At 41.1% G+C, this 27,730-nt stretch overlaps 2 protein-coding genes across 2 annotated transcripts; one reads left to right on the top strand and one right to left on the bottom strand.

Annotated features, from left to right (window-relative positions):
- Positions 1–483: 483 nt before the first annotated feature.
- On the bottom strand, positions 484–11,473 carry tbccd1 (TBCC domain containing 1). The gene is made up of 9 exons (XM_008437817.2): positions 11,260–11,473; positions 7,965–8,029; positions 7,611–7,877; positions 7,358–7,516; positions 7,104–7,220; positions 5,859–6,108; positions 5,578–5,764; positions 4,093–4,623; positions 484–3,105 (listed from the first exon to the last, which is right to left on the bottom strand). Exons 2-9 carry the CDS (start codon positions 8,025–8,027, stop codon positions 2,913–2,915), a joined length of 1,767 nt encoding a protein of 588 aa, XP_008436039.1. The 5' UTR covers positions 8,028–8,029; positions 11,260–11,473; the 3' UTR covers positions 484–2,912.
- A 1,869-nt stretch (positions 11,474–13,342) lies between these two features.
- On the top strand, positions 13,343–22,392 carry dnajb11 (DnaJ heat shock protein family (Hsp40) member B11). The gene is made up of 10 exons (XM_008437803.3): positions 13,343–13,543; positions 13,969–14,125; positions 15,440–15,537; positions 17,273–17,405; positions 17,540–17,682; positions 19,391–19,473; positions 19,552–19,609; positions 19,689–19,800; positions 19,904–20,063; positions 21,221–22,392. Exons 1-10 carry the CDS (start codon positions 13,470–13,472, stop codon positions 21,283–21,285), a joined length of 1,083 nt encoding a protein of 360 aa, XP_008436025.2. The 5' UTR covers positions 13,343–13,469; the 3' UTR covers positions 21,286–22,392.
- The last annotated feature ends 5,338 nt before the right edge of the window (positions 22,393–27,730 follow it).

Below are 27,730 nucleotides of genomic sequence, written 5' to 3' on the forward strand. Positions count from 1 at the left end.
TTCTCCTTCATTAATTTCGATGAGAAGGATCACATCCCCGACTCCAACATCTCTCTGCTTGGCTTTCTAGCCAGGCAGAGATTTAAGAGAAGTGGCAAAACCAAATGACCTGGATTAGCAGAGCATGACAACTGATGGTGTCGTCCAGGACATGTTACTGTGGAATATCATCTCTGCTGCGGAGATGTTGAACTGTTAGCATGTCAGGACAGTCATACGATTGTTACAGCAACAGCATCTTTAGTCAGAGGAGTCTTCAGGCAAGACTGACTGCTATTGGAGATCCTTCCTCCCCACAGAATAACCAACCACAAACTTTGAACATACATGGATGAAATGAGTGACGGCACTTAATTTCCTTTTGGGATAAAGGTATTTTTGAATAGAACTGAAATAGCTACATTAGTACTTCCAGGAAGTATAAGCCGGGATTAGGTCCATCATGGTTTCTAAACCTGGCAGCAGGAGAACAAAGAGAAGGCGTTGTAGTTCTAGCAAACCTTTAATTAGTTTCCACTTGATCATAAACAGTCCTGTACTTATTACAGAGCAGCTACAGCAGCAGGGACATTCAGGTAGCAGACATTTGCGGTAAGGCCTTTTTTTTTCAGTGTACACATCTTCAAATGCATAGTGTTTTACAGTAACTTCCCTCATCAACACAAAGCAGCAGCAGCATTGCAAAAACACTCAATCTTACCATGTATTCTTGGTCTGATTTCTAGCGTAAATATCTTAGAACACCTGAAATAAGAGACATACATTTTCAGTCAGATATAGGAGCTTGTTTTAACTCAATTCCTTAATGTTGATGAAAAAGTTCTAGTTCCACTGGCAGATTATTTCACTTATAACAAGGGAAGAAACTTCAGTTATAAATAAAATAATCTGCAAATGGAACTAGTACTTTTTCATCAACATTAAGGAATTGAGTTAAAACAAGCTCCTATATCTGACTGAAAAGTTTCTTGTAAAATAGTTTGTCTCATTTCAAGTAGACCAAAAATACTTGATTTAGTGTTTTTGCAGCGAGCTCTCTGTGATCAATGTGTGTTGCACATAAACTGTAAATACGCTGGAAGCTAGTGAGTGCAAATAAGCTAGTGAGAAACACTTCGAGGTAATACATCTTCTAACGGAGGGTTTATGAAAAATAATCGACAGCTGATGTTCACAAACATTCATAAATGTCATGTGAAATTATTGTGTTTGTAGCATGCTTGTTACTTGGCACACGTCAGCCCAGCAGGTTGTTCCTGCTGTAAGAACAGGGTAAATCCACACTGAAACAGATAATGGGACGTACATCTGCCAGGAGGATCACAGTGCAGCGCCACACACCAAGTCTCCCCCTCCCCTCTTTTTTATTTGTGTCTCAACACTTTTATCCAACTGGCTGTAGATCAGCATCTGCCCAACCCTGCTGAGGGTAACTCAGACACAGAGCCTGGGTGGCACTGAAATGCAAAAAGAAATAATAGAAAGAAACAAAAAAAGACAAGTCTGACCCATTGGCATTGTGTGTGAAAAGGTGTGTTTCAAAATAAAAGGTGGGAATTTTGAAGTAGCAACAACAAACAGTTGGATTTCCAAAGGGGAAATCTGATTCTCACCAATCACATTTTTAAATCCAACATGGCTTCCAAAGGTTTAAAATATGTTTATTTCTGCCTATCTGAGTTAATATGAAGCACTTTCACCTTGATGTGTTCCTGATTAACAGACATGGATAGCTTCCTGGGATCCAGGTGGAGCTTTTACAGACTAGTTTCAATACTGCTTGTTTGACTAGTTTTATTCTATAAAACGCAAAATAAGAAATACTACAATATCCTACACACTAGTATTAAACTTATCAATAATACATTGCATAGTGATCTATTTTAAAAGTATCAATATATTTTATAATTTTGGTAGTGTTAAGAACATTTGTTGCTTTTTTTTTTTTTTAACTTAAATTAAGATGATTTATCCTTTTGATTTTTGTGTTTGTACTATGAAACTAGTATTTTCACAGGATTTTCAAACTGCAATAGTCTCATAGTGATGGATACCGTACAGCTCCCGGTGTTTGGGTTTGGTCACCAACTGGTGATTAGAAGATCCAACTGGTTTTCCACCTTTTACATGAACGGGTTGTGGCGTATATTCCCAGATCCAAGTTCTGGCCACAGATGTAAATGAAACCCGACACAAAGACTCCACCAGAGCTTCTTCCTGGTTTACTGCTGCTCACTTTAGTTTCTACCGGCGGTTCTCGGAATATGCTACACTGCACTTCTGTTCAGAGTGCTCTCCGTGTGACTGGCTGAACCTCACAGTTCAGCCAGTAACAGCTAATGTGCCTCATGTTTACCTTGTAAGTCACCGTGGAAGGTAGTCAAAGCATGTGGAGGCTTCTGAAGGTTTAAACTATGTACAGTATTGGAAAGATAATGATAATGGCTTGTGGTGGAAAAGGAAACTGATTCTTAGAGTTTTTCTTGGTCAAGAAAAACTCTCTCTTTTTTTTTCCTGGGTAAAAAAAAAAAAAAAAACCTTCACAACTCTTGCTTTACTTTAACTAATTTAAGCAGCCCTTTGACCAAACAACAAGAGTTGATTTTCTCTAAATGCCCATTGAAATCTTGGCATATTTTCTAGTGCATTTTGTATTCATACCCCTTAAAAGTGTTGTTCCAAGAACAGCAACCCGTTGCTATGTTGCTCTACAACATGCCGATCTACTCCTTTGCCTGCTCTTTCACGTCGAGGACTTAGCTGCCTTTTCTGAGCCTGAAAACAGGTCAGACCTGAACCTGCAGCGCAGCAACTGCCCGAACCAGAACCCGTCACACACAGGATGCAGTCTGCCTGTACGGTGTTCTGGATCAGGTCAGAAACATGCCCTTACACAGCAGCGAGTCACGAGCTCAATAAGCAGCAGTCGTCTGGACAGGTTTGGCGTCTTTAACCCGGCTGGAGTCTGTCGCCGCTCCGTCCGAGTTCTTCTGAGAGTTGGCCATGGTTGGGATCAGGCTGTCCAGTTCCTGTCGGTGGCCAGTTTCCAAAAGCCACTCGTGGAACTTTAGCTCCACCAGCTCCTGAAACTGTTGCTTCTGCTCCCTACAAACACAACATCCAGGAAAAAAAAGGTTTAAAAAGTCAGGAAAGAGTTTCAGAGCCGCTGAGAGATTTTCCCTCCACCCGCCCCCCTGCCCTGCCACGGGTTCACTAGTCTGTCTGGGTCAGACAGCGCAGAAGAGAATAGATCAAATCCACATTGATCTTTGGGAGATATTTTCCATCAAACTCCTCCCTGGTTTACAGTGCACTGCTAAAGTATTCATACTCCTTAAAAGTTTTCACATGACAACATTGATCACCTTATTTTGGAATTTTATCCAAATGAACAGAAAGTAGCATATAATGATGAAATGGAAGGAACATTTTGAAATGAAATAATGAAAAGGTTGGAGACCTTTTACTCCGATAACGCTAAATAAAGTTGCCTCACCCATGTTTTTTAAATATGTGTTAAAACTGTCACCATGTTGTCACAGAGACAGATAACCTCTTCTTCTACCTCCTCCCAGTGCTCCTACTGCCATCTGCAGAAACAAACGGTCAAAAACAGTCAAGCAGAACCAGGAGGAGGGGTTTAGCGTAGTCAATCAATCTTGTGTACATGGTGCTACATGGAAACTACAGGAGAGCCGTTTATCTGCCATCATTGTTGCCTATGCTAACTCATCTTAGCATTTATGTTAGGCTCCTATTTGTGTAACGAACTGTAGACTAGCCAAGAAAAAGGGGGAGGATGTAAGCAGTGCTTACAGGAGTGTGATTAACAGCATTAAAACCCTCCTCCTGGCTCTGATTGGTTGTTTCGGACAGAGCGGTGTATTTCTGTAGATGACAGCAGAACCACAGGGGGAAGGCAGAGGAGCTTGACCTTTTCTCAGATAATCTCTCTCATACATACTGTGACAACATAGAGAGAGTTTTAACAAATATGTAAAAAAAACCTTATTGTTTATAAAAGTTGCATACTGCACTTTAATAATCAATCCACCAAGGATGGAGCGCTGCCAGGCTTTTCCTAATACCCACTTGTTCAGTCGGGCCTCCATCACTGTTTTCTGCCAGTTCTGTATCCTTTTCTGCTTTTCCCTCAGTGCTGCCTGGTAGGCAGGGGGCAGACCGCCAGGTACCTCGCACGTGTCACCTTCCATCTGGAAAGGCACAGCCAGCGTGTGAAACTCGGACGGGGGCAGCAGGCGGTAGCAGGTGCTGTCCAAGCTTGAGGGCGAGCTGAGTGGGGGGCTGGCGAGGCCCTCGGTTCCCAGAACCAAGGGCTGATCCCAGGCATTGGGGACCACAGCGAGCCCCACGCTGGCCATGTGGTCCTCCAGGGAGGGGTAGAAAATGTGGAAGGGAGCCAGGGTTATGTCGGAGTTTCCGGGCAGAAGCAGCGGGCAGGTGGGGGTAAGGGCGTGGACGGTGCAGCGCGAGGAGGCGCTGATCACCACCCTGCCGGCAACACACACCACACGTACGTTCTGACAGCTGTGGATGTGGACGCTGGTCTGGACTGGACCCAGAACCACTGTGCTGTCACGGCATTTGTCCACACTGACGGATCTAAAGAATGCAACAAAAACACAACACAGTGAGTTCATGTTCCCTGGGAATGACACGAGCTTACCGATAGCGATTCCATCATAGATCTCACTTATCGATTCGATTCCCTATCGATTCTCATTGAGTTAGGAAATAACTAAATTCAAAATGGAGATAGGACGAGACGATCCACTGAATTTAAGCATATTGCTAAGCGGAGGAAAAGAAACTGCTTAGTAATATGTGGGATACATGCACCGACATGCACCATGTTGTATTTGATTCAAATAAAGTTAAAGCTGGTTTAAAAAATTTTTAATCCTTTTGTCAAATGAACAATTTAACTTGGAGCACATCAGCGGTTTTTGTGCAGACAGATCTGCATGTTTGCCTTTTCAGGGAGGATCTTTCAAGACCCAAGGTGTGTAGCTGTAGAAACATCGCTCAGGTGTTATTTATTGTTTATCACTTTGGCATCTGTCATTTTACTCCTCCCTGCTTCAGGGAAAGAGGTTCCTAGAAATGTGGGAGAGCTCTGAGCCAGTATCATTCCAGCTGTCCTCAACTAGTCATTGTCAATAAAGTAGAACATTAAAGAAAAGTTAATATATTTCAGTAACTCAGTTCACAAGTTGCACATTATATAGATTACTTCCCAATAGACTATAAGTTAAAAAAAAGGTGTTTTTTTTTGTTTTGACGAAAGCACAATATTCAAGTTAAGAATATTATATCAGACCAATTAAAATATTCTTAATGCAGAGATGTGGGTCTAATGAAAATATGTTACCTGTTTAAAGGTTGTTATCAAGAGTTGCTTTTAATCTAACAAGCGAGCGAATCCATATTCCAGTTTATTGAATATGACTAAGTATTAATGTGAGACAGAGATCACTCATACTGCTGGCGCTAACATTAACACAAATCAGTGCCACTGCCAAATGCGTTCCCAGCGTTAAGAGAAGCTGGCTTCACCTGAGAGGAGATAGGAGGTATATGAAGGCATCAGAACATCTGTGGATCTTGATGTTGGCGCCGGTCAGCTTGTCAGATGTTTTAGCCAGAGTCTGTTTGATGACCTGGGACATCAGCACCATCTTGCTGCCGGGTGGGGCCATGTGGGTGTTGCGGGCTATCTTAGCTCTCTTCATGGCTCCTTCCACTGGAATGAAAAGACAACAGGTAGGGAGTCAAACACTTCCAGGCAGGCAGTCTGAAGGCTGAAGGAGTCTGACTGCCAGGAGACTCAGCGATACCTTGTTGGGCCCAGGCTAGTTTCTTCCCCGAGCGGAGGCAGGCGGTCATCCCAAACGGGTTGAGGGTGAGGTTTTGTTGGAGACATGAGAGGAGTCTGTGCAGAGGGAAGGAGCGGCTCAGCATGGAGTAGCCAGACGGTGTTTGGAGCAGCCCTTTGGTCAACAGCTTGTGGATGGGCTGGATGCCTTTTCCATGGCCAACTGAGCCCTCCAGGAGGAGGCCTAAACTCTGCACAGCTTCCAGGGAGATCTGATGACAGAAGGGTAATTACAACGCTTTAAATCTTTCTATGGCACAGAAATTCAGAACACGTCTGGTCAGAAAACATGGTGAACAAGAACATCTGTGGGCTTTAAAGGGGCAGTATTGTGTAAAATCAACATTTTTGAGCTTTACGACATGTTGTGATGTTATTCAGAACATACCCAGAGTGTTGCTTTAACTCTTCCATGCATGTTTGAAAAACCCTTTAATCACCCATAGCAACCATTCAGCTGCAAAACGCCTGGTTGAACTTAGCCCCGTCTTCAAGACACAGCTCCTCCTTGGAACTTCTGCCTCACAGAGTATCCCTCTCCCACTCAGCTCAGACTAGCCAGCAACAGCTAGCAAACACCTGGTGGAACTGAACATCTGGTGAACTCATTATAGGAGCTACTACTCAGTGAAGTGCTGGAAAAAACGTTGTTAAAGCGTTAATAGAGGAGCCATGTTGTGATGAATCCCTGAAGGTGGAGTTTCAGGAAGAGCAGGAGGTTTTAAAGACACAGAGGCCCAATTTCAAGGCATTAAATTAGAGACTAAATTTTCTTTTACATCATATTTGATATACAACATTTTTTCTAGCAACTGAAATTAACATAGTTACTTGATTGTGCTATAGAATGGCACTTTGTACCTGGAAAACACATGATACTGCCTCTTTAAACTTAGCATCAGTAAGACTTTATGATGTTTAGTGGGTTTATCTTATGACCTGAAACAACAGGTGAGGTTTCTTGGTGCTTGAAACCAAGCACCAAGAAACCAAAACAAGTTCCTAAATATCAACACAGCACCCAGGTTACAGATATACAAACAACATGCAAAGCTAACAGCTGTACATTGTCAAAAATATTTCACTTCCCTGTCTTCAAACACACATGAACATGAGTGACATCCCATTCCCAATTTATGGGATTTAACATGATGTTGATTGTCCTTTTGCAACTTCAAGTCTTTTTAGTAAGATAGCATAGACTCACCTGGGAGTCTCTTTTGGCCTGTCCTGACTGAGACAACTGCCCCGGTTCTACCAGCAGCTCCAAAATATCTGCCAAGTGGTTCTGAACGAACGACAGATGAGCCTGATCGTCCCAATTCTGCCAAACAAAGCCAGCAACAAAGAAGGGCTATAAGCAACAGATCAAAGAACCAGGAGATGGTGACAAGACCCGTGCTTCCAGTTTCAAGACAATAAACATTCAGTCGGGTCGGTCCCGTCTTTAGTGTCTTTCACCTTGTTCTGAGAGCTGGCCTTGGTCTCTCGCTCTGATGGAGAGGGGGAGCGAGCTCGGTGACTGGGCCACTCCTCACCAATCAGAGACGTCCGCAGAGACATGCGGTTCAGCTGCTGGATGTAGAGGAAGAGGAGGAACTGAAGCGTGTCCACTGACAACTGGGGACAAAGACACAATGTCTCAGCATCAACTTTGGGTTACATGAGAAACAATAATTGGTATTACCGCTCTCCGCCACTGGTGTCCTCTTACCTTACTTCTTTGCTGGTCCAACTCGCTTTTGGAGGAGCACTGGGACAGGCACTCTGCCCGCTCCAGCCTTTCCTCTGGAGTGTGACCCAAAAGCAGGTCGAATGTCTCTAAGTAGAGCCATGCCAGGTCTTCTGGAAGCTGCAGCTTTCCACAGGCGATATGCCGCCACATGGACCAGCTCAGGACAGGAAAGCAGCCTTCCCGAGTTTGAACATAGATTGCCATCTTCCGGAGGTAGTGCAGGCTGAGCTTGGAGGTGGGAGCCACCTGAAAATGGACCACACTCTGGGTCATTTCACACGTCTACATGTGTCTGGATGATGTCAAGCATTCAACCGGTGTCAGTGCGTTCACCTGCAGGGCACCCAGTAAGAAGGGCTCCATGCGTGGCCATATGCTCACACTGTCCGCCTCCATGTCTGAGGGGAGAGGGAGAGTTTTCACATGGTGCACAGAAGAAGTTATGAAAGTGAAATAAATCCATAGATTTAAAGAGGAGGAGCAAATTTGTTGCACGAGTACGAATGTTTCCATCGATGTTTTTTTTCCTTTGCATTTTGGAGTATCGCAGCAGAAAAGGTAAATAGAAATATACAAATTCAAAAATAACTTACTCAATTTCGCAATAAAGCTTTTAACATTTTGTTTGAAGTGGTTTTTGGCTTTTTCCGAAAAAGGGTAAAAGCGTTAAAAGGAAGATGGAAACACATTTGCAAAATAAATTATGAAGTGGCGAATCACAGTCCCAACCTTTAGCACGTAGGGGAGAACTGTCTGCCTGGAGTGGCCGGCAACCGAAGCTCCAAGATGGGATGGAAGTGGTGGAATGCTGTCATGCACTGCTAGCTCTGTGAATTACTATAGGCATGACACTCAAAAATTTCTAAGTCCTACCCTCAAGGTCTGAGGGGAGGAGTCTGTCCATTTTTCTGAGATGTGTGGCCCTTGCTGGTTTGCAACCTTTGCACCTGGTTTATTACAGCCATTCGTAGAGTCAACATCTGACAAGATCACGCTTTGTGCAGCCTGCTGGATTCGCTCCAAACCAGTAGAAGGAAATGCTCCTAATTCGCATGATCTTTTTTTTGCAACAGTTTAAAAGTTCGCTCAAAATTTGCATGACAATTGGATGGAAACATAGCTACCGACTGCTATGAGAGAAGCTTCTTGCTCACAGGATCACAATCACACAATTAAAACCATCATCCTCAACGTTTCATTGAAGATATTTGAATTATATAAATTATGACAATAATTAATCGCTCTTTGGGAGGAATAAAGTATTTTAAATTGGACTAGATTGAAAGCAAGGAGTGACTTGCAAAAGTGTTCATGTTCCATCAATGTTTTTCACATTTTGTCATGTTACAACCACAGTTCACTGTGGATTTATTGAGGTTTTATGTGATAAAAAAAAAAAAAAAAAGAGGCATAACTGTAAAGTTAGCTGAAGAAATTGTTTCAAAGGATTTGAATATAAGGTTGGCCATTTATTGTATTGTTTAATATCTTGAATTTCTTGTATGAATTTTGATTAATCATTGACACAATAAATTCCAATCGATGTTTAAACAACAAAACTGTCCTTGTTAGGATTATTAGTTCTGCTATTTTTCTCCACCGTTTGTTCAACAAAGGTGTATCAATAAATAATAATACATTTGAAAATATGATTAAATGTAGTTACTGTGTGCACTTTAGTCATACATATTATACTTAATTTTGTTACTGGCGTCCTAAAGAAGCACATAACAAACAAATGAGTGTGTTTTTTAAGAGTAGTATTTGTGTTTGTGCAGCTTTGATTGCTGTGCCATGCAGTCACAGCTATACTGTTACCTAAAAAATAAGTAATACGTAGTTCTTATTGTCATTTTTATCACATTAGTGGTAACTGTCCTGATAAAACTTTAAGTCCATATCACCCATTCCTATCTGATTTTTTTAAATCGCAGAAATCAAAACATTTTAGTGTTTACATGCAATTACTCCCCTTTTATAGAAATCCCTCTGAGTTATTTTTAGTTTGAGACCATATCTGTTGTGAATTGGTGCTGTGAAAATAAACTGAATTGAAAATTCAAAGCAGCTGATTGGTTTCAGAAGTTTTCCAGTTGGAGAACAATGTCAGAGAACACTTACTTGTGCACTCCACAAATCAGGCCTTTATAGAGCGACAAGAAAACAGAGTGTCATAAGCCTTAAAAGTTCAGTTTACAGCTTGAGAACACACCATGTGGAGGAAGTTGCTTCCCTTTGATGGGAAAAATTTATTTTCTGACAGCTGACGTTCTCATTCTTTCACTTTGTCATAGCAGTCTGTGTCGTATTCAGTAGTGGAGAAGTTTGACTGGACTTCCCAGGAAAACCTGCTGGAATTCACCGAGCCCCCAAAAGCGACTCATTCTTTCACAAATGTTAATAGAAGCAGAAGCAGGTGCTGGGTTTTAATGGTGACTCAGTTTTGGAAATGAAGCAGAAAATGATTACCTTTCATAACAAATGTTGTAAATCACAGTACCATGCTGCATGAGGCCCCTGTAAAAACGAACGCATGCCGTACTTTAACATGGGAATCTAAATGTGACAGAAATGTTTATAGCGCAACACCTGAACATGTGTGTGAACATGTAAGTGTCAATACTGTTCCCATGGTTACAACATTTACATAGACTAAACTGTCTATGTAAATGGTTAACCTAACATTGAACAGTGCTATTTTGGTCTGGGTATTTCATCCTGATACTCTGATCATGATTCACTTTCCCCTCATGTGACCCTTTGTTGTTAGGCCATATTGTCTTGATGTTTTTCTTGTGATTTGCTTTTTGCCTCTGTCATACTTTGAATTGAAGTACTTCATTTTCAACAAACTACCAGCTCCATATTTGTTTTGCAAAGAAATCATTATGAGTTAATAATGACTGTGAGGCTTTTCTGTGCTTGGAGTTAAATTTAAATCACGACAGAAGCCAGTGAAGACTGAGTCACCTTTCTAGATATTTTGTTGTAAAATAAAAAGCCCAGATTTATTTACCTCAAACAGTGTATGACAGTGTTCACAAGAACATATCAATTTGTAATTCTTATTTAGCCAAATTACAGAATATTTCTTTAAATATAGCCTCATAAGGTAGCTGCATAAGCACAGCTACCTTCTATAGCTGCACCATAGCATTGTTTTTTTGGAATGAAGCAACAGTTAAAACCTGCAGATTAGGCACACCTACTTATTCCAGATAGACAGGTATGCTTGTTTATTCTGAACATGATCCTCATTATGATGTTGCTCAAAGATTTTGAGCTTCTTCTAAAAGTGGTAACATTTATTTGTGCCTGAAGTCTGAACACTGACGGTGGAATTGGATGTGGAACATAACATAGTTATCTCCCAGCTTTGCTCCCATGACAACTGCTGGTGTCATCCACACCTGACATTTCATCTCTTCGTAGGGCGACCTAACCTGAGCAGCTTTCTTAAGCCGCACCACAGTAGAGAGTAAATAAATGAAGTAAATAATCATAAAACATTTTCGTGACGCAATAACAAAGGACAGCCAACTTGTTTTCCGAAAAGTAAACTTGACTAAAGTTCAGCTGAAAGCCGACGTTAGCTACAGCTGGCTAACAAAGCTAGGAGCGCTCTTACCTCCGAACTTTGTCCCACACAGGAAACGATGTGTTCCGTCCCTCGGGAGGATAAACTGCTGGGTCACGGTTTCATTAGACGAACGCTGATGTTCCGAGTTTACTTGTCACGGTTTGTTTTCATTCACACACTCAGTAAAGTTGAATATTCTTCCTCTTTGGCGCCTCCCTTCCCGACAAGCGGCGCGCGCAGCTCGCGGGAGCGCGCGCAGCACTTTGCATGAAGGAGCGCGCACTGCAGCCATAGAGGCAAGTCACACCATTTTCTGATCGATTTCTCGATAAAACAACTCATATAATTATGTCAAGGTTGTAACTTTCAGTTTAATCGGCAGCTAACAGAATTGTTAAATAAATAAATAAACGAAATATTGTGTGAAGTTCTTCTTACACCGTTTTGTGTTGTTTTTTTAGTCGCCAAGAGAATCGGTCTTTTTCCAACTTTTGTCACTTAACATGACAATTAAACGTCAGTCCCCAAACACGGGTTTCCAACACGTTGTGTGTATTTATAATTGTTCACTGCTGATATAATAGGATGAAAGCTGGCTGATAGTAGGACACAAAAAATAAGACTTCCTTAAAACATGAGCGTGCAGGCTTTCTGGAAAATCCCGTTCTAATGTAAAATATGGCAGGTTGCTTGATAAAATAAATTTCTAGTTGTTAATTTTTGGTGGCTCAATCATACTATCATGTATAACAATCATTGAGAATTTGAAAACATTTGTTCTTTGCCAAAGTTATGAGGGGGAAACCAAATATTTCAGCTGAAATAATCTGTTCCCCCTCTCTAATATGGGAGATAATTATTTTTTCAGACTCTTTAACTGTGCTTGTTCTCTTCTTGAACAACAAATCCTGTAAATAAGGCAACATTTGCTCATTATTGGCCAGTTACTTGGGGGGAACCAATTAATTTTAGCTGCCTGAAATAATCTGTTTCCCCTCCAGAACATGGGAAGAAATTATTTTTCCACAAACTGTGCTTATTCCCCTCTTCATCAACAACAAATCCTGTAAGTTTGATTTTCACAAGGGAACAGAATTTTCCACAAGACCTGACAAAGGCTTGGGATGACCCTGATTCATATGGGGCTCCTCATGTTTAGCCACATCAGCACCACTGGCATTAATTTCAAATTAATGTAACTGGACTTTTTCCATTCTAAAAGTCAGCAGGAAAAATAAGCTGGAACAGCAGGATTGTGTTCTATAATGAGGACAGAAATAAAAAAACATGTAATTTACTTTTGACTAATTGGATTAAATGAACTACGCACATTTTAAAATACATTTTATTTTTTGTAACATATAAACTGAATTGAATTTATCTGAAACTGCATCCACACTGCATTATACTTTCACATTGTTTTTTGATAACTTTTTTCATGACCGTGAATAACCTCTGGTTTAATTGTCAACTAGTGAGGCAATAATAAATTAAAATGACTGTAAGACTGTTTGTATTTTGCTTTCTAATCAAACTACATTACATAATGTATTAATTAAAGAGATCTTGTAATAATGTGCAAATCTTAAATATTTTTAGTATTAATTTCCAGATTGTGTATCTGCAACAACTTATTTACTTCAGAAGAAATGAAGTATGTTACAATATATTATGGTAAATAAAAAAAGCACTGTTTAAAATGTAATTAAAAAGTGACAACAGGATAAGCTTACAGCAAAAAATATTTTTTTGCAGTTAGGTATGCATTAATTGTCATGGGTTATTTCAGATAACTTTTGTGATAACAGCGAATGACACTGACCTCAACATCTGATTTACTGCAGGACAACAGCAAATTTACTGAGATTACACAGACTATTAAACAGTTAATTAAATTGATGCTAAATAACCTGGATTTCAACATACAATGAATACAAGTTTTTAGAAATTATTTTAACATTTCAATAATTACAAATAACATTCATTTATTTTTCAACGCATATATGTTTCCAGTTATATCCAGATGTCATTGATTTATATTGCATCGTGTCACTTTTGGCTCTCAACAGAAAGAGTAACCTCGACTCCTGGTCCATGAGGCTGGAGCTTCTTTAAGTGTGGGCGGAGTTAGCGGACACGCCGCGGTGGGAGGGCTCTCTCTGACAGGAGGAAGAAGGCTTGTGAGTGGCTTGCGGGATCTGAGCTTCAAAAGCCGGCTGGTACCTTCTGTATCTTGTCCTTCGTGACTCCGGGGATCTATGGCTAAGAAAGGGATTAACATCTGGAATGCGTGCTGCCTGCTGCTTTATATCACCACGGCAGTACTTGCCAGGTAAGCGGGTGTCGCTCGCAGAAGCAGCGACCCGGCGGTGAAACGGCACTGCCAGCAGGTACACATGTTTAGCTGTGATTGGTCTACCCGGGTCTCTCCATGCGTGGAGGAGAGCAGGCTGATATTCTGAACAGAACCTCCAAGAGGCGTTTTTGTTGTTTCCACAAGCCATTTTATGCTGTTGAACCCCAACGTGCTGGTATTAGTGGTCATGCTTTGGTTTAGTTAGCTTAGTTAGCATGGAGCTAGCAGTCACACGGAGGGAGCCTGAACCCAACACCGGCGCCTGTCTTCTCTGAGACTTTAGCTAGCAGACCACTGCTTCACTGACTTAGAAGCTACTATATCGGCAGCAGAGCTCGGTGTGTTTCTGTCCGTGGAATAATGAACATGCCGTCATTGCCCTCTCTCCCTCTTTGATGTAGTCGAGATTTCTATAATATCCTGGGGGTGAGTAAGACAGCAACCATCAGGGATATAAAGAAGGCCTACAGAAAGTTGGCTCTACAGTTACACCCCGACAGGAACCCCGACGACCCCAAAGCACAGGACAAATTCGCAGATCTGGGAGCAGCTTACGAGGTGAGCATACAACTATTGTTTTGTATCAGTTATAGATGAATGAGGCCCAACACACACTTCCTCCTTACATAGTTACTCAACAGCTGGAGTGTTTCTAAAGTACAATGAAATGCAATATAAAACAAAATTGTACCATAAGTGCCAAACGGTTATAAAAGTCGTTTGTGCGCTTGCTATTTGGTTACTATTATAAACGATCAGAGTTCTGTGATTGGCCGACTACACCGTGTGGCTGCAGCTGATTGGCTGTGGCGTAGCACAGCTGGCGACAGGAAAAGTCAGACGTGGATGACTGGGAGTGGATTTTAATAACCGCTGCAGGTGTTTCCGTTTCAAACGTTCACATTACCTTATTACTGACGTCTAATTTGCATATCTTAAGTATTCCTACGAATCACAAGTGCTGTTAAGATTTGTGAGCTTGGAAATCAGATTTCATCAATATATTTGGATTTTACTGTAAGCGCGTTTTGATAGAAATAAATTGACACAGTATATGTGGCTTAACCTTTTACTATTTAAAATCCGACACAATTTTTTTTTACTATGTACTCTGCACAATGCTTTATGTAGTTGATGCAGACTGCATGATGCACAAACTGCAACAAACCTTTCAAATGGTTCACAAAGTGCAATTCGGGATTCTAAATATAATGCAAAATAAATACTAAAGCATGACACTCCTTACAGCAAGACATAGAATTAGTCTGAATAGATCTGTCCTTATGAATTGTGCACATATTTTCAATATCAGGACTATATGGGTGCACCGATTGCAGAATTGTGGCCGATCGCCGATTACCGATCTTTGAAAAAGCCTAACTTACTGATTCCAAATTTGGCAGATACCATTTTTTTGTCTGAAATGTTGCTCAATATATCAAGAAAGCAGCTCAATTGGCAACAGTGGGGTGACTATTATTAACTGTAAATGTGCAGACATGACCTGGTTGGCTGGTTTGTCAGTCAAACTTCTCTCACGGGAGAAAAGAAAAGCACAGTCGTTGATTTTTAGACCTTTTCCGAGGTTGATAACATCAGTGGATAAGATCGGCTTCACATGTAAAAATTAGTTGATCACCGATCTCCCAAAATTAAGGAAATCGGCACCAATAAATTGGCTGGCCTATGAATCGATGCACCCCTTCTATACAGATATTAATATCAGATCATGTATCCGACTTCAACAATCTATTTATTTACAAAGTATCTAACAATTTTATGTTAACCTTAAAATGTGAAAAAGTTCAGGATAGCGGTGCATGACACTGTGCATATGTTTACTATGAAGTTGATTGGCTGTTTTGTACCCAGGTTCTGTCTGATGAGGAGAAAAGGAAACAGTATGATATGTACGGAGAAGATGGACTCAAAGAAGGTCATCACAGTTCTCATAATGATATCTTCTCCAGGTTGGTGCTGTGTTCCTTTTAGAAATTATTGGATTGTCTTTTATTATAAACATAAAGAACTATTTCAGTCAAAAGCAATGTTCCAAATGGAAAATGGAATAGTTGTCTTGCTAATGTACTAGTTCTGTTGTTCCAAAGATCTGGTCAGGTTAGGGGTAAAGGGCAGTAGATCTGCCTCAAGCGAAAAGACTAAAAAGTTTAAAGCTTTAATTGAGTCCCACCATAAATCAGACCATTAATGATGAGATAATTTATTAAACTTCTCTGTTGTGGTCTTTGAGCAGGAGATACTAGTTCTATATTTCAAGCAGTTGGACGTCTAAACCTGAACAGATGGTCTGGACGTTCTTAGTCCAGATCTGTTCAAACGGATGAATCACATATTCAGCTCTGGGGCCTCATGTTAAAAGCATGCATATGCACAAAAAATGTGCGGCGGCATATTTTACTCACAAGTCGGCATGTAACAAAACGAATGTGGCGTGAAAGTTTGCGTAAATATACGCACACGTTTGACCTGCTGTGAAAATGTGCGGCAGCCACCCAAACTTTTCAATAACAAACTAGAAAACCTCAGAACTCACATAAACACACTGAGATCTGACTCCATTCAGTGTATTTTAATCAAGAAGCATCGAACCCGATGTTTTTTTTATAATTTAAATATTTCATTGTTTAAACGTAAACAATGAAACTGAACCACATTTTTCCTCAGACAATAACATCACACACACACAAAATAAAAACGAAAGGATGTGAAAACTTCACTCGAATGTAAATGGTACTACTCCTCAGTTTTTGTCTCATAAAGATGCATAAAGACGTGTTGGTCTGTGCATGAAATGCATCTATGGGGTAATTTAATTCTGACTGAAAAAGAAAACGGGGTTGGATCAGCAGATTAACTCCAAACAGGTTTGATTATTTTTAAGGTGATCAAGGTGTGTAGACAATCACATGTTTATCAGTAGCTGCATAAAAGTGAGCCGCTTTCTGATGGAGAACATCACCAATGGAAGGATTCAAGGGAGCGTTTGATCAGAGATCATATTGATCTGCTAGGATATGTTGATGATGGTTTATTAGTGTTTAGATTAATCCAGACTGATCATCCTGGAGCTCCGAGCAAAACTTAAAGAAGGAGCCGTGCGGTACCGGTACCGGTGCACTTTCCCACTCCAAGCACTCCTTGACACGCTGACTGTCTTTAAATCCTGGCTGAACGCTCTGCTGTTCAAACAGGAATTTGCACTTGGATCTCTATTTTCTTTTTTATATTTTTTTCTTTTTTTTTTTTCTTTTAAATGTATTATTTTGATTTTTATTTGGTAAGGTTACCTTTTGTGCCATGAAAGCACCTTTTACATAAAATATATAATTATTATTATTATAAATACTTATGCCACTACAAACAAGGACGTTTCCATGGTAATTGCTTCACGTGGTGGCAGACTTCTGGGTATTTATACTAATTTGCATTAAGATATATTTATGGATGGCGACAGGCGGACAAACAGCTGCACTTTATTTCCCACAAATTGAAATGTATAAAGGAAAGGTGCACAGGTATGTGTGTACGTACGGCTTTATACATCAGAATTTCTTGTGTGTGCCGCGCATTTCTAAATTTGTCCGTCTGCCAAGTTTTAGTGTGAAAACTGTGCATGAGGCCCCTGGTGTTTTTAAAAAAGAAATGTCCACTGACTGTTTCTCCCTTCCCTCTTTGCCCTCAAAGCTTCTTTGGCGATTTCGGCTTCATGTTTGGAGGAAATCGGCAGCAGCAAGACAGGAACATCCCCAGAGGAAATGACATAGTTCTCGACCTTGAGGTCACGCTGGAAGAGGTGTATTCTGGGAACTTTGTGGAGGTATGGAGAATCGCTTCCTTTCTGAATTAAAAGCTTGTGCTTATTTTCCAGAATTATCTTTAATACCATGTGTAGAACAACATAGGAGTTTTATGCTTTATTTTTGATTCCTTCTGAAACCGTTTTGTTGCCAGGTTGTGCGGAACAAGCCTGTAGCTAAAGAAGCTCCTGGCAAAAGGAAGTGCAACTGCAGACAGGAAATGAGGACGACGCAGCTCGGACCGGGCCGCTTCCAGATGACTCAGGAGACGGTGTGCGACGAATGTCCGAACGTCAAGTGAGTCCCTCGTCATGAAAGAGAGAGTGGAGCCATTCAGGCTGAAATTATGTTGCAGACTATTTTTGTTGTAGACCTGAATATGAAGTTCTGGACCAAATCCTGACCATTTGTGATCCACTGTTATCAAGTTAGTGCTTGGAGTTGATTACGTTTACAAAACGCAGCATTTGCATCACTGCCAAAACATCTGGGATCATCACTGTACTTTCAAACAGAGCTAAAGGCCCCACCATGGTGATGCCCTGAAGAACGTTAAAATACTTGTATATTTCAGAAAAAGACACAATATCTGATCAAATTTATCACCCTGCTGGATCCTTTCAATCCTGAAGATATGAGGTCAGGAAGCTGTTGGGTATGAGCAGCCGAGGCAGCATGTTTGGGGTCTTCTGGTAATTTCCAAACACGGCTCAATCTTTAAACCCTGGTGTTCTTTGTAAACATTATTTTCCCAAGTCGAGAACGGTCAGGAATCTATGCAGACCAGTTGAGTTCTGCTACACTAGTCTTGTCCGTCTATGTCTTTATGGATCTTGCTTTGTGTGGTGGTATTGAGGTATGTTGTCATCACCAAACTGTTCAGATAGCTGGGACCGTGAGGTTGTTCAAAAGGTCTTCCTAGGCCTAAAAAGGGTTTCCCAGTATTGGAGGTAAGGGGCTGAAGACAGCCTGGTAAAATCTGCCCCACAGCATGACACTGCCTCCACCAAACTCTGCATTTGGCACAGTGTTGACAGGCAGGTTCCATTCTTCTGGATTTGTCAACTACCAAACTGAGACAGATGTGTGATTTGCCGCTCCAGAGTGTTGTAAAGATCAATGCTAACATGTGCTATACCCATAGGTATAAAGTCTGTTGGCTTTATACTCCTGGTATAAAGCCTGCGTATCTGTTACCTAGACAGCATCCTGTCACAGTATCATGCTGAAATTGACCTATTGTATTTCTGTTGTTTGTAGAAGCAGCCTAGGTGCGACTAGCAATTGTAATTCCTCAATTCAGTTATTTTAAAATGAGGGTGTGAACACTTTTAGTTTTTCTGTGAAAAGACACAAGCAGGCTGATATTACCCAGAGTTCTTTGCTTTAGGGGTAATAATGCCCTGTTTTATCAAGGTTTTTATACAAAATGAGAATGAAATTTCACTTGTAAATCTTGACATGACTTGAAAGCATTTAACATAAATATAACCCAGGTGTCTGCCCTGTGGTCTGATTTTACTTTCAAAAATATTTATTTCTACATGAAGTTAAATGTAGAAGGTGCAACAATTAAATTGGGCCAGATTTCCGTAATTTTGGGAGCTCAGCGATTGGCCAATAGTCATGAGACACCGACTGTATCTACCTCCGCAAAGGTCTGGAAATCAACCACTGTGTCCATTTGACTGACCAACCTGTCCACCAGATCACGTCTCCACCTATAGTTAAAGATGGTCAACCCAGTGTTGCTAACTTAGCATCTATCGTTGGCTACATTTTATGTTATTGTGTTGACCAAATCGGAAGGCCAGGCTTTTAAAACATTAGTGATCGGAAAGAAAACTATAGTTGGAGCATCGCTAGTTATGGCGTGTGTGTCCTGCCTGAATGAACGACCGAGTGCTGCTTTATCGTAAAGTGGAACCGTGTCTGTTAATTCTTGTATTGACAGGTAAGTGAGTCTGCGTAAGCTCCTCTATAACGTGACGTTTTCTCACCTCAGGCTGGTGAACGAGGAGAGAACCCTGGAGGTGGAGATTGAACAGGGGGTGAGAGACGAGATGGAATATCCCTTCATTGGAGAAGGTGATCTTCACAAAGACTAACCAGAGTAATTAGTTCATGTCTTATCATCCGTTCCTCATGTTTTATCTGTAACCTCAGGTGAACCTCACATTGACGGCGAGCCTGGAGATCTGCGATTCCGCATCAAAGTGCTGAAGTATGAAGCAGCTTTCATTACTGATAAATATGAGATGAGTGTGTGGAGAGCAGATTTGTGACTTTATTTTCTTTTTCAGACATCCGGTGTTTGAACGCAGAGGAGACGACCTTTACACCAACGTCACTATCTCTCTGGTTGAGGCTATGGTCGGTTTCGAGATGGACATCATACATTTGGACGGGCACAAGGTCCTTCTTTTTTTTTTAGAACTTGCACTGTTTGAATTTGATTGAGAAAGAATGTATTCTGGCAATTGAAAGTAGGAGTTGAACTGAGTTGAACTCTTAACAGGTCCACATAGTGAGAGACAAGATCACTAAACCCGGAGCTCGAATGTGGAAGAAAGGAGAGGGTCTGCCGAACTTTGACAACATAAATATCCGAGGTTCCCTCATCATCACCTTCGACGTGGAGTTTCCTCAGACACAACTTGATGATCAGCAGAAAGACGGTGAGAAGCTTGTTGTTGTGCCTGTTGAGTGACACATTTTAAGTGTTTATTTGTGGTAATTTAGTTTCTCGAAAAATTGGAAACAGCATTTCTAAGAGTAACAAAAAAGGACCTCAGAAATGTTATGTTGTACATAATCACAAGACTTTATAGACTGAGGTGATGCACAAGGTCACTGCTAAACCAGCTGGCTGTTAAGAGTCCTGAATGCAAAGATTTTAATGGAAAGTTTAGTGGTAGAAAAGAAATGCACGAGCTACGGCAACAGCCTCAAGGATTCTAACGCAACGATTGGAGTCGATTTCAGCTGCCAAAACCACCAATACTGGTTTTAATAACCATGACATCACTGCTGATTGGTCAGCTGAACCCCATAGAGAATGTATGGAGTATTATCAAGAGAAAGATGAGACACCAGACCCAACCATGCAAATGGCCACTATCAAAGCAACCTGGGCTTCCATTACATCTTAGTACGAACACAGACTAATGGCCTGCATTGGCACTCAGTGGTTTCAATTACAAATGACTAACGGCTCAACTGGGTGGGGTTGTCATATAATCAGACGCTCCCAGAATTTGAAAAATAATACAAACTGATCTTTACAAACACAACAATGGAAGGCATGGAAGCTATGTTAAACTACTCAGTGCGTGGCTTTTTGTCAGACTCGTACAAGACGAGAGCCAGAAAAGGCTGCTGGCCTAACCTAGAGTAGCCTAGCCAAACAACGACCAACAATCTTCAGTCCATCATGGCAGCAAAGTAGGTTCTAAAATGGGGTCTGATACCACTTGGCCAATAACGTCAAAATATAGGCATACTTTTAAGAAAGTCCACATTTATACATCAAAATGAGTTTTATTGGTCTGTGATATTTGTTTTATGATTCTGGGTAACAGTTTAAGGTCAAGGTGAGAATACATCAATCAGTTTTGAACTGCTTGTCTGCTGGAGTCGCCATGGATCATCATGTTTGCAGATGACATTGTAATAAAAGGCAGTGAAGAGCCTGTTGAACTTTTTTTTTCTTTGTTTTAAGTTATTTGTTAATGATTATATATTTTTACTGCAACTCTTGTACTACATCTGCCATGGGGCGAAACCACCTGACTGTTCCGTTACTAATAGTCCCTCAATGTGTGTGTCGTTCCAGGTATCCGGAGTATCTTGAAGCAAGGATCTGTACAGAAGGTTTATAACGGACTACAGGGATACTGAACCACTGGGAGAGACAGCCTGGACTGATTCTTTACTACAACCATAAGAATACACTTGTTCAAGTCAACAGGAGTGTGCTCCAGGGTTCTGGTCATGATGTATTTATTATTTCCAGAATGTTCTCAGGACGGTTGAATCTTGTTAGTTTTTTTTTATTTTTAAATCATCTTGTGAGGAGCAGCAACAGTGTTTTTATTTAAATATTCAATCAGATGCAATGTCTGTGAACTTTCTTTTTTTTTTTTTGCCCGTACAAAGTCCACTGTAACAACAATTTTTAAAGTTCTGAAACATAAAACCTGGAGAAGACCTTTTTTTTTTATAGTATCATGACTCCTCCTGCAGGGGGAGGTGCTGAGCTGAGGTCAGACACCTGAAATGGCTCTACTTGGACCTTATCTAGTTGATCCAAACTCAACAGTGCCACTCGTCGAGTGAATTTGCTCTGCTCTTAATCTCAGTTCACTGGAGAGGAACAAAACCTGTTTGTTTTTCATTAGTTTTCCTAATTTATGTTTGCTTTTTCCTCCTGATGGGAGAAGTGTCTCCCTCTGAAGTTCACTGTGGCAAGAGTTGATCTCTTCAAATATACAGTGAGCACAGTTTACTTCCTTTGCCTCTTCAGACCTGATGGTTCACTGCTCTTTCTTTGCCATCTCAGACATTTTCAGATTTTCTCCCGTTTTTCTCCCTCACTGATGACTCAAAGGGACTCTGGCCTAAAATTGTTATTTTCAAAGGGATCTTCTCTTTTTAATGTGACTGCAACGCTGCCTCCCAAATTTCGAGGGTAATAAGGTTTTAATATAAACTATTTGGCTGTTTTTACATGTGCAAGGAGATGATGTTCTTTACTGAAAATATAAATAAAGATTTATAGAAATTTTATTAAATGTCATACCACAAATATACCACTAGGTGGTACCAGTGTCATTAAAATGGCACAGTAACGTCACTCTGTACAAACTATCTGCAGTATAGCCTTCAGGTCTTGTTGGACTTTGAAAGCTGCTGTTTCTAAAGCAGAACTGGAGGTTTTTGCTCTGCTACAGTGTCTACATCTGTTCCTACTGACAATAAAATGGCACAGCGCATCAGGAGGGCTGATCGGATCTGAATGTCATTTGGTTTACACGCAGAGCTGAGATGGGTCGATTTGCAGGGAGCTGACAAATCTCAAACGGACATCACAAGTTTAGTAGCTGCATTTTCACTACAAATGTGCACAAAATCTTTTTCTGCTAATGCCGATAAAATGCAATTTCGTAATTGCAGTGTTTCCATTAAATAAGAAATCAGAAATCAACTTTATTTGTTAAAATAAAATTGTGAATAAGCCTGCTCACGTAATAGGTCATTCAAAAACATGGAAGCGACGGGTATAAACACTTGCATGAAATATTCATAATTCAGCCATGGCGCGTTGTCAGCCAATCAGAAGAGACGTCAACGTCTTATTCAGGCGTCAGAGAGACAAACCCCTTATTCTTGGGAGCAGCTATCTATGAGGCCTTTTGGGGAAATTATAGTTGGTGATTTTACAGAAGAGTTACGGATTCAATACGTTTGAATGACACAACTTTTTATGGACTGTACGATGCTGTGAGAGCTCGGGAGGAGCCAGCAGCACATTGTCTGAAAAAACGACCCATCATCTCTGTAAGAGCAGTCATCTTGTAGTTGGACGGTTGTGGGTTCATTTACAGCTTCTTCCTGTCGCATAGAGATTTGACACTTAACCCCAAGTTGCCTACTAGTCATGTGCTTGAATGTGTTTGTGTGGTCAGTATGACAGGGAAAGCTCTGTATAAATTTACTTAAAAGGGCCGAATTCGTTGACAAAATTAATCAACGAAGAGCCCATGGTCACTGAAATAAATTGAAACTGACAAAAGTAATGATAAACCAAAAAAAAAAAAAATACTGAAAATGAACCAATGAAAATCAGACATTGCTTTTGAATTGAAGTCCAAAATATCCATTAGAAAAACCAAACCTATGAAAAGGGACTTGACAAAAATTACTGTACCTGTAACTTGATATTTGATATTGAGGCAATCAAATTTCCACAGGTGTTCTGGTCCACTCCTAATGGACAAGCTGCTCCAGTGGTCTCAGGTTTGAAGGCTACCTTCTCCAGATGTTCAACAGGATTTAGATCAGGGCTCACAGAAGGCCAGTTAAGCTCTTCATTATTATTGGACTTTGTTTGGTTGTTTCAGGTCTTTACCTTGTTGGAAGACCAATGACCTGTGACTGAGACCAAGCATTCTGACACTAGCACATTTCTCTCCAGAATGCCTTGATAGTCTTGACAAATCATCGTACCGGGTTCCTTTTCTGCTTACTGTTCAAGTCGTTCTACCAGATGCAGTAAAGCAACTCCAGAACAGAACCACGCCTCCTCCATGTGTCCAGACGGTGTTCTGTTTTTGTTCTGCTTCATTTTGCATCTGTGAACAAAGAGCCTTGCCAAAGAGGCTCCAGTTCAGACTAATCTGTCTATAGTACATTCCCCCAGAAGCTTTGTGGCTATTCGACATGCATTGTGGTAAATTCTGGTCTCTGATTTTTGTGCTTTGCTTTCAACAAAGTTGTCCACCATGAATTCCACTTTGGCACAAATACTGATTGATTGTAAATGGCCTGTACTTGTATAGCACTTTATCAAGTCCAGAGGACTCCAAAGTACTTCACACTACCGTCAGTCATTCACATACACATTCACACGCTGATGGTGGCAAGCTATTGGACAGCAGCCACAGCTGACTGACAGTCTGACAGTGATAGTGGATGGTGAGCACTACTGTGTCTTGACATAGACCTTGGAGTTTAATTTCTTCTGAAGTTGTTCTGGACTATTTGGCTAGGATTTTAAATCTGATGTTAAACTGAGATTAGTTCTAAATAAAACACCTTAATATTTTAATTTATTTTTCAATAACCAGTGTTTAAAGTCTCTCTTGTACTTCTATACCAATTTTACATTTTTTTTTAGTTTAGTCCAGATTGAGCTGAAGAAAAATCTAAACTATCCATACCCAAGTATTTGAAATTTGGTCAAAAAGTAGACCAATGAAACATAGAACTGTGTATCATCAGCATAGCTTCAAACATGACCATAAATTGTTTACTCATTACGGCAAGTATAAATAAATAAAATCATGGAATTTAAACCTGAGCCTAGTGAAACACCTTGTTGCATTTGGAAAAGGATTCCAACTGCAACAAGATCACGAAAAATACCCTGAACCAGAGAATTAATTCATCCACTAAGCAGTACTGGACCCTGGAACGTTTCTCTGTAAACTAACACTTTATGAACTTGTTAGTGACTTACATCCAAAGCTTGGACTGACATGTGTAGTGATGGAGCTCTTGGGTGTGTGAGGTCTAAGTGACAGTGGTGTTACCCCTGCCATCATCTGACCCTTTGACTCCTCTGTGGCTTTCCTTAAAGTAATGTCTGCCATGTGGGTGCTCTTTGCCTCAACCTTTAACATCCACACCCAGACCTCGTGGGTGGATGCGTTGTGGGTGGAAGGCTGCCGGGGGAGCCTGTGTGGATGGGTGGGGAAGGGGGATGTCCACAGAAATAATCACTGCGGTTAGTTTACGGTGCAGTAAAATGCACATCTGCCCACCAGTGTTTGTGAATGTGCAATAATCTCACACAGCTCATGAATGAGTTTGTGTGTGCATGCGTGTGTGTGGCCAGTCTGTGTGTATAATGAACTCCCACAGAGATAGCAGGGCTGTGGTAAAGGGAGTTTCCTCCTCAGCCCCACTGCACCATCGTTTTCAGGGAGAAGAAGCTCCGCAGAGGAACAGAGGAGCTTTGTCAACAGCTGTTCTACCTCGCAGCTCAACTCTCCAGCTAATAAAACCACTTAGCGTCAGCCCACTACAGCTGGATGCCTCTGCTCAGTTAGGCATTCATAAAACGTCCAACCCCAGAATGCTCACAGTACGCCTCAGACTGATCCTTTATTAAAGACGCTTCCCTGGAAGAAAAAAATAAATCTCCTTTGCTTCCTCCAACACATTTCGCACCCTGTAAGTTGGCTGTAAGACTTAAAATGATGTGCAAAAGAATTCTGACCTGTTTGCATGTTTTTGACACATTGCAACCACAGACTGTCTTTTTTCCAACTGAGCCTTTGAACGCTTCAGAAAGCTTCCCCCTCTGCTACGACGGACGCTGAAGCAACCCAATGTCACTTTTATCTGGTTGTGATGAAAGAAGCAAAGGAATATGGTTATATAAAATTCAGACGGTAGGAGGAGACAAGTATGGAACAATTACATGAAATATTCACCCATGTCTGGTGACATGGTTGGAAAAAAAAACAAAAAAACAAGCCGTGCCCATGGCTTGTTATAATTAAGTCTTTCCCACAAATTAAACCAGTCGTTCTCACGAGTTATTAGGTTGTGGCCACGGTATTTTTTTTTCTCCCATGCCACCAAACGAGCTCTGTAGAAAGGAGAACTGGAAGAAGAAATAGAAAGGAGGAAATATTAATAATTAATTACAAGATCAAGACTTAATTATACACTTTTGATAAGACAAAACGCATAATACCAGAAAGCGTGGTCACTGTGGAAAGAATGAAGAAAAAATATGTAGGAAGAGAGAGTTTGAAAATATCAAGGAAAAATAAATGGATTATAAATAAATCGAAAAATAAATAGACATTCTTTTAGCAAATCTTCGACTTTCAAACTTTCTTTTTATTTTTTGATTTCTGAAATTTTTTGGGGTGGAAATTCACTCCTCCATATTTTTTCTATTTACATTGACCCTCATACACCGTCATGCCTGTGTTTTGTTTAGTCTTTCACCTTGAATCCCAACAGTGAGTTTCTAGTTTTAACATGCAAAAACTATACAAAGAGCCAATACTGGTGTGAACGTCTTTGCACGGCACTGTAAGGAATCTGTTATATGAGGTAAATGTGTGTGACCCACTCTGAGATGTGCTTCTCGGAGAGCAGGCCTGAGTGAGTTACGTCTGGGATTTACCATCCATCCATCCATCCATCCATCTATCTTCTTACACCCTTGTCCCTCAGTGGGGTCGGGAGGGTTGCTGGTTCCTCTCCAGCTAACGTTCCGGGCGAGAGGCGGGGTTCACCCTGGACAGGTCGCCAGTCTGTCGCAGGGCAACACAGAGACACACAGGACAAACAACCATGCACACACACACTCACACCTAGGGACAATTTGGAGAGGCCAATTAACCTGACAGTCATGTTTTTGGACCGTGGGAGGAAACTGGAGTACCTGGAGAAAACCCACGCATGCACAGGGAGAACATGCAAACTCCATGCAGAAAGACCGGGGCTGGGAATTGTACCCAGAACCTTCTTGCTGCAAGGCAACAGCTCTACCGACTGCGCCACTGTGCAGCCTGGGATTTACCAACCATCCACAAATATCCTTCAACCATGCGTAATTGCAAAGTGTAGAGCACAAGGGGGCAGCATTGCCTCTCTGATCGCATCCCTCCGTAAATCACTTCTTATTCCTCACAGAGGTCTGTTTGTAAAATATGCACGCAGCTGCACTTGCCAGTTGTTGACGCAGATAAGCACAAGGATCACACTTGACCCTGAATGTAATGACCTGTAAGCGTAGCTGCGGGGTTAAGAGAGGCACCAGCTAAAGGAGCACTAATTGAGCAATCAGCTCTGTGTGTGCATGTGCGTGCGTGTGTGTGTGGGTGTGTGTGCGCTGGCGCCATGGGGTGTTTTGACCTGCTCTGACTCTGGCGGTGTGCTCGGTTAATGGTGCCTGACCTCTCTGAAGGGGCATTACTCAAAGCAGAAAACTGTTAGTCGTTTCCCGAATATGACGGCGCTCTGACAGCGTTTAAAAACGTAATGAGAAACTTCTTAGGCATTGATGAAAGGATATGGAAGTAATACAGAAAACAGGCAAATGGTTCCCACGGGGAAACGGAGCCGTAAAATATTGAGTCATCTTTCTTTTGCACTTTTAGACTTTAAAGCTGCATTATGTACCTTTTACAGAAATATGTTTTTATTCTTCCCATATTTGTTAAAGCTGTCACCATGATATGAGACAGATCATCTGTGAATAGATTGAAATGCTCCTCCTGCTTATGCTGCTATTGTCTGAAGAAATGCACCGACTAAAAACAGTCAATCACAGCCAGGAGGCGGGGCTTAGTGCTATCAATCAATGGTGCTAAATATGCTAAGGGCAGAGAAACAACTCACCATTTCAGGAAAACTGATTTTACACCGTCATCAGTGGCTATGCTAATTAGCGTTAGCATTGGTGGCAGGCTATGTTGTGGGGAACCAGCTGTAGCGTAACAGAGAGCACCGGGGAGCAGGTGAGCACGAGAGTGATTGACAGCGCTAAGACCCTGTTCCTGTCTCTGATTGGTTGTTTCTGACTGAGTGGTGTATCTCT

The sequence above is a fragment of the Poecilia reticulata genome, chromosome 2, assembly GCF_904066995.2.
Source record: "Poecilia reticulata chromosome 2, P_reticulata-male-v2, whole genome shotgun sequence".
NCBI lineage: Eukaryota > Metazoa > Chordata > Actinopteri > Cyprinodontiformes > Poeciliidae > Poecilia > Poecilia reticulata.

Excerpts from the sequence above, each read along its gene's own strand:
- dnajb11 (XM_008437803.3), top strand. The coding sequence starts at position 13,470 with ATGGCTAAGAAAGGGATTAACATCTGGAATGCGTGCTGCCTGCTGCTT. Across the intron at positions 14,126-15,439 it reads ATCTGGGAGCAGCTTACGAG|GTTCTGTCTGATGAGGAGAA; the intron begins GTGAGCATACAA and ends TTTTGTACCCAG. Across the intron at positions 15,538-17,272 it reads CATAATGATATCTTCTCCAG|CTTCTTTGGCGATTTCGGCT; the intron begins GTTGGTGCTGTG and ends TTGCCCTCAAAG.
- tbccd1 (XM_008437817.2), bottom strand. The coding sequence starts at position 8,027 with ATGGAGGCGGACAGTGTGAGCATATGGCCACGCATGGAGCCCTTCTTA. Across the intron at positions 7,878-7,964 it reads TCTTACTGGGTGCCCTGCAG|GTGGCTCCCACCTCCAAGCT; the intron begins GTGAACGCACTG and ends GTCCATTTTCAG. Across the intron at positions 7,221-7,357 it reads AGGCCAGCTCTCAGAACAAG|AATTGGGACGATCAGGCTCA; the intron begins GTGAAAGACACT and ends TTTGTTTGGCAG.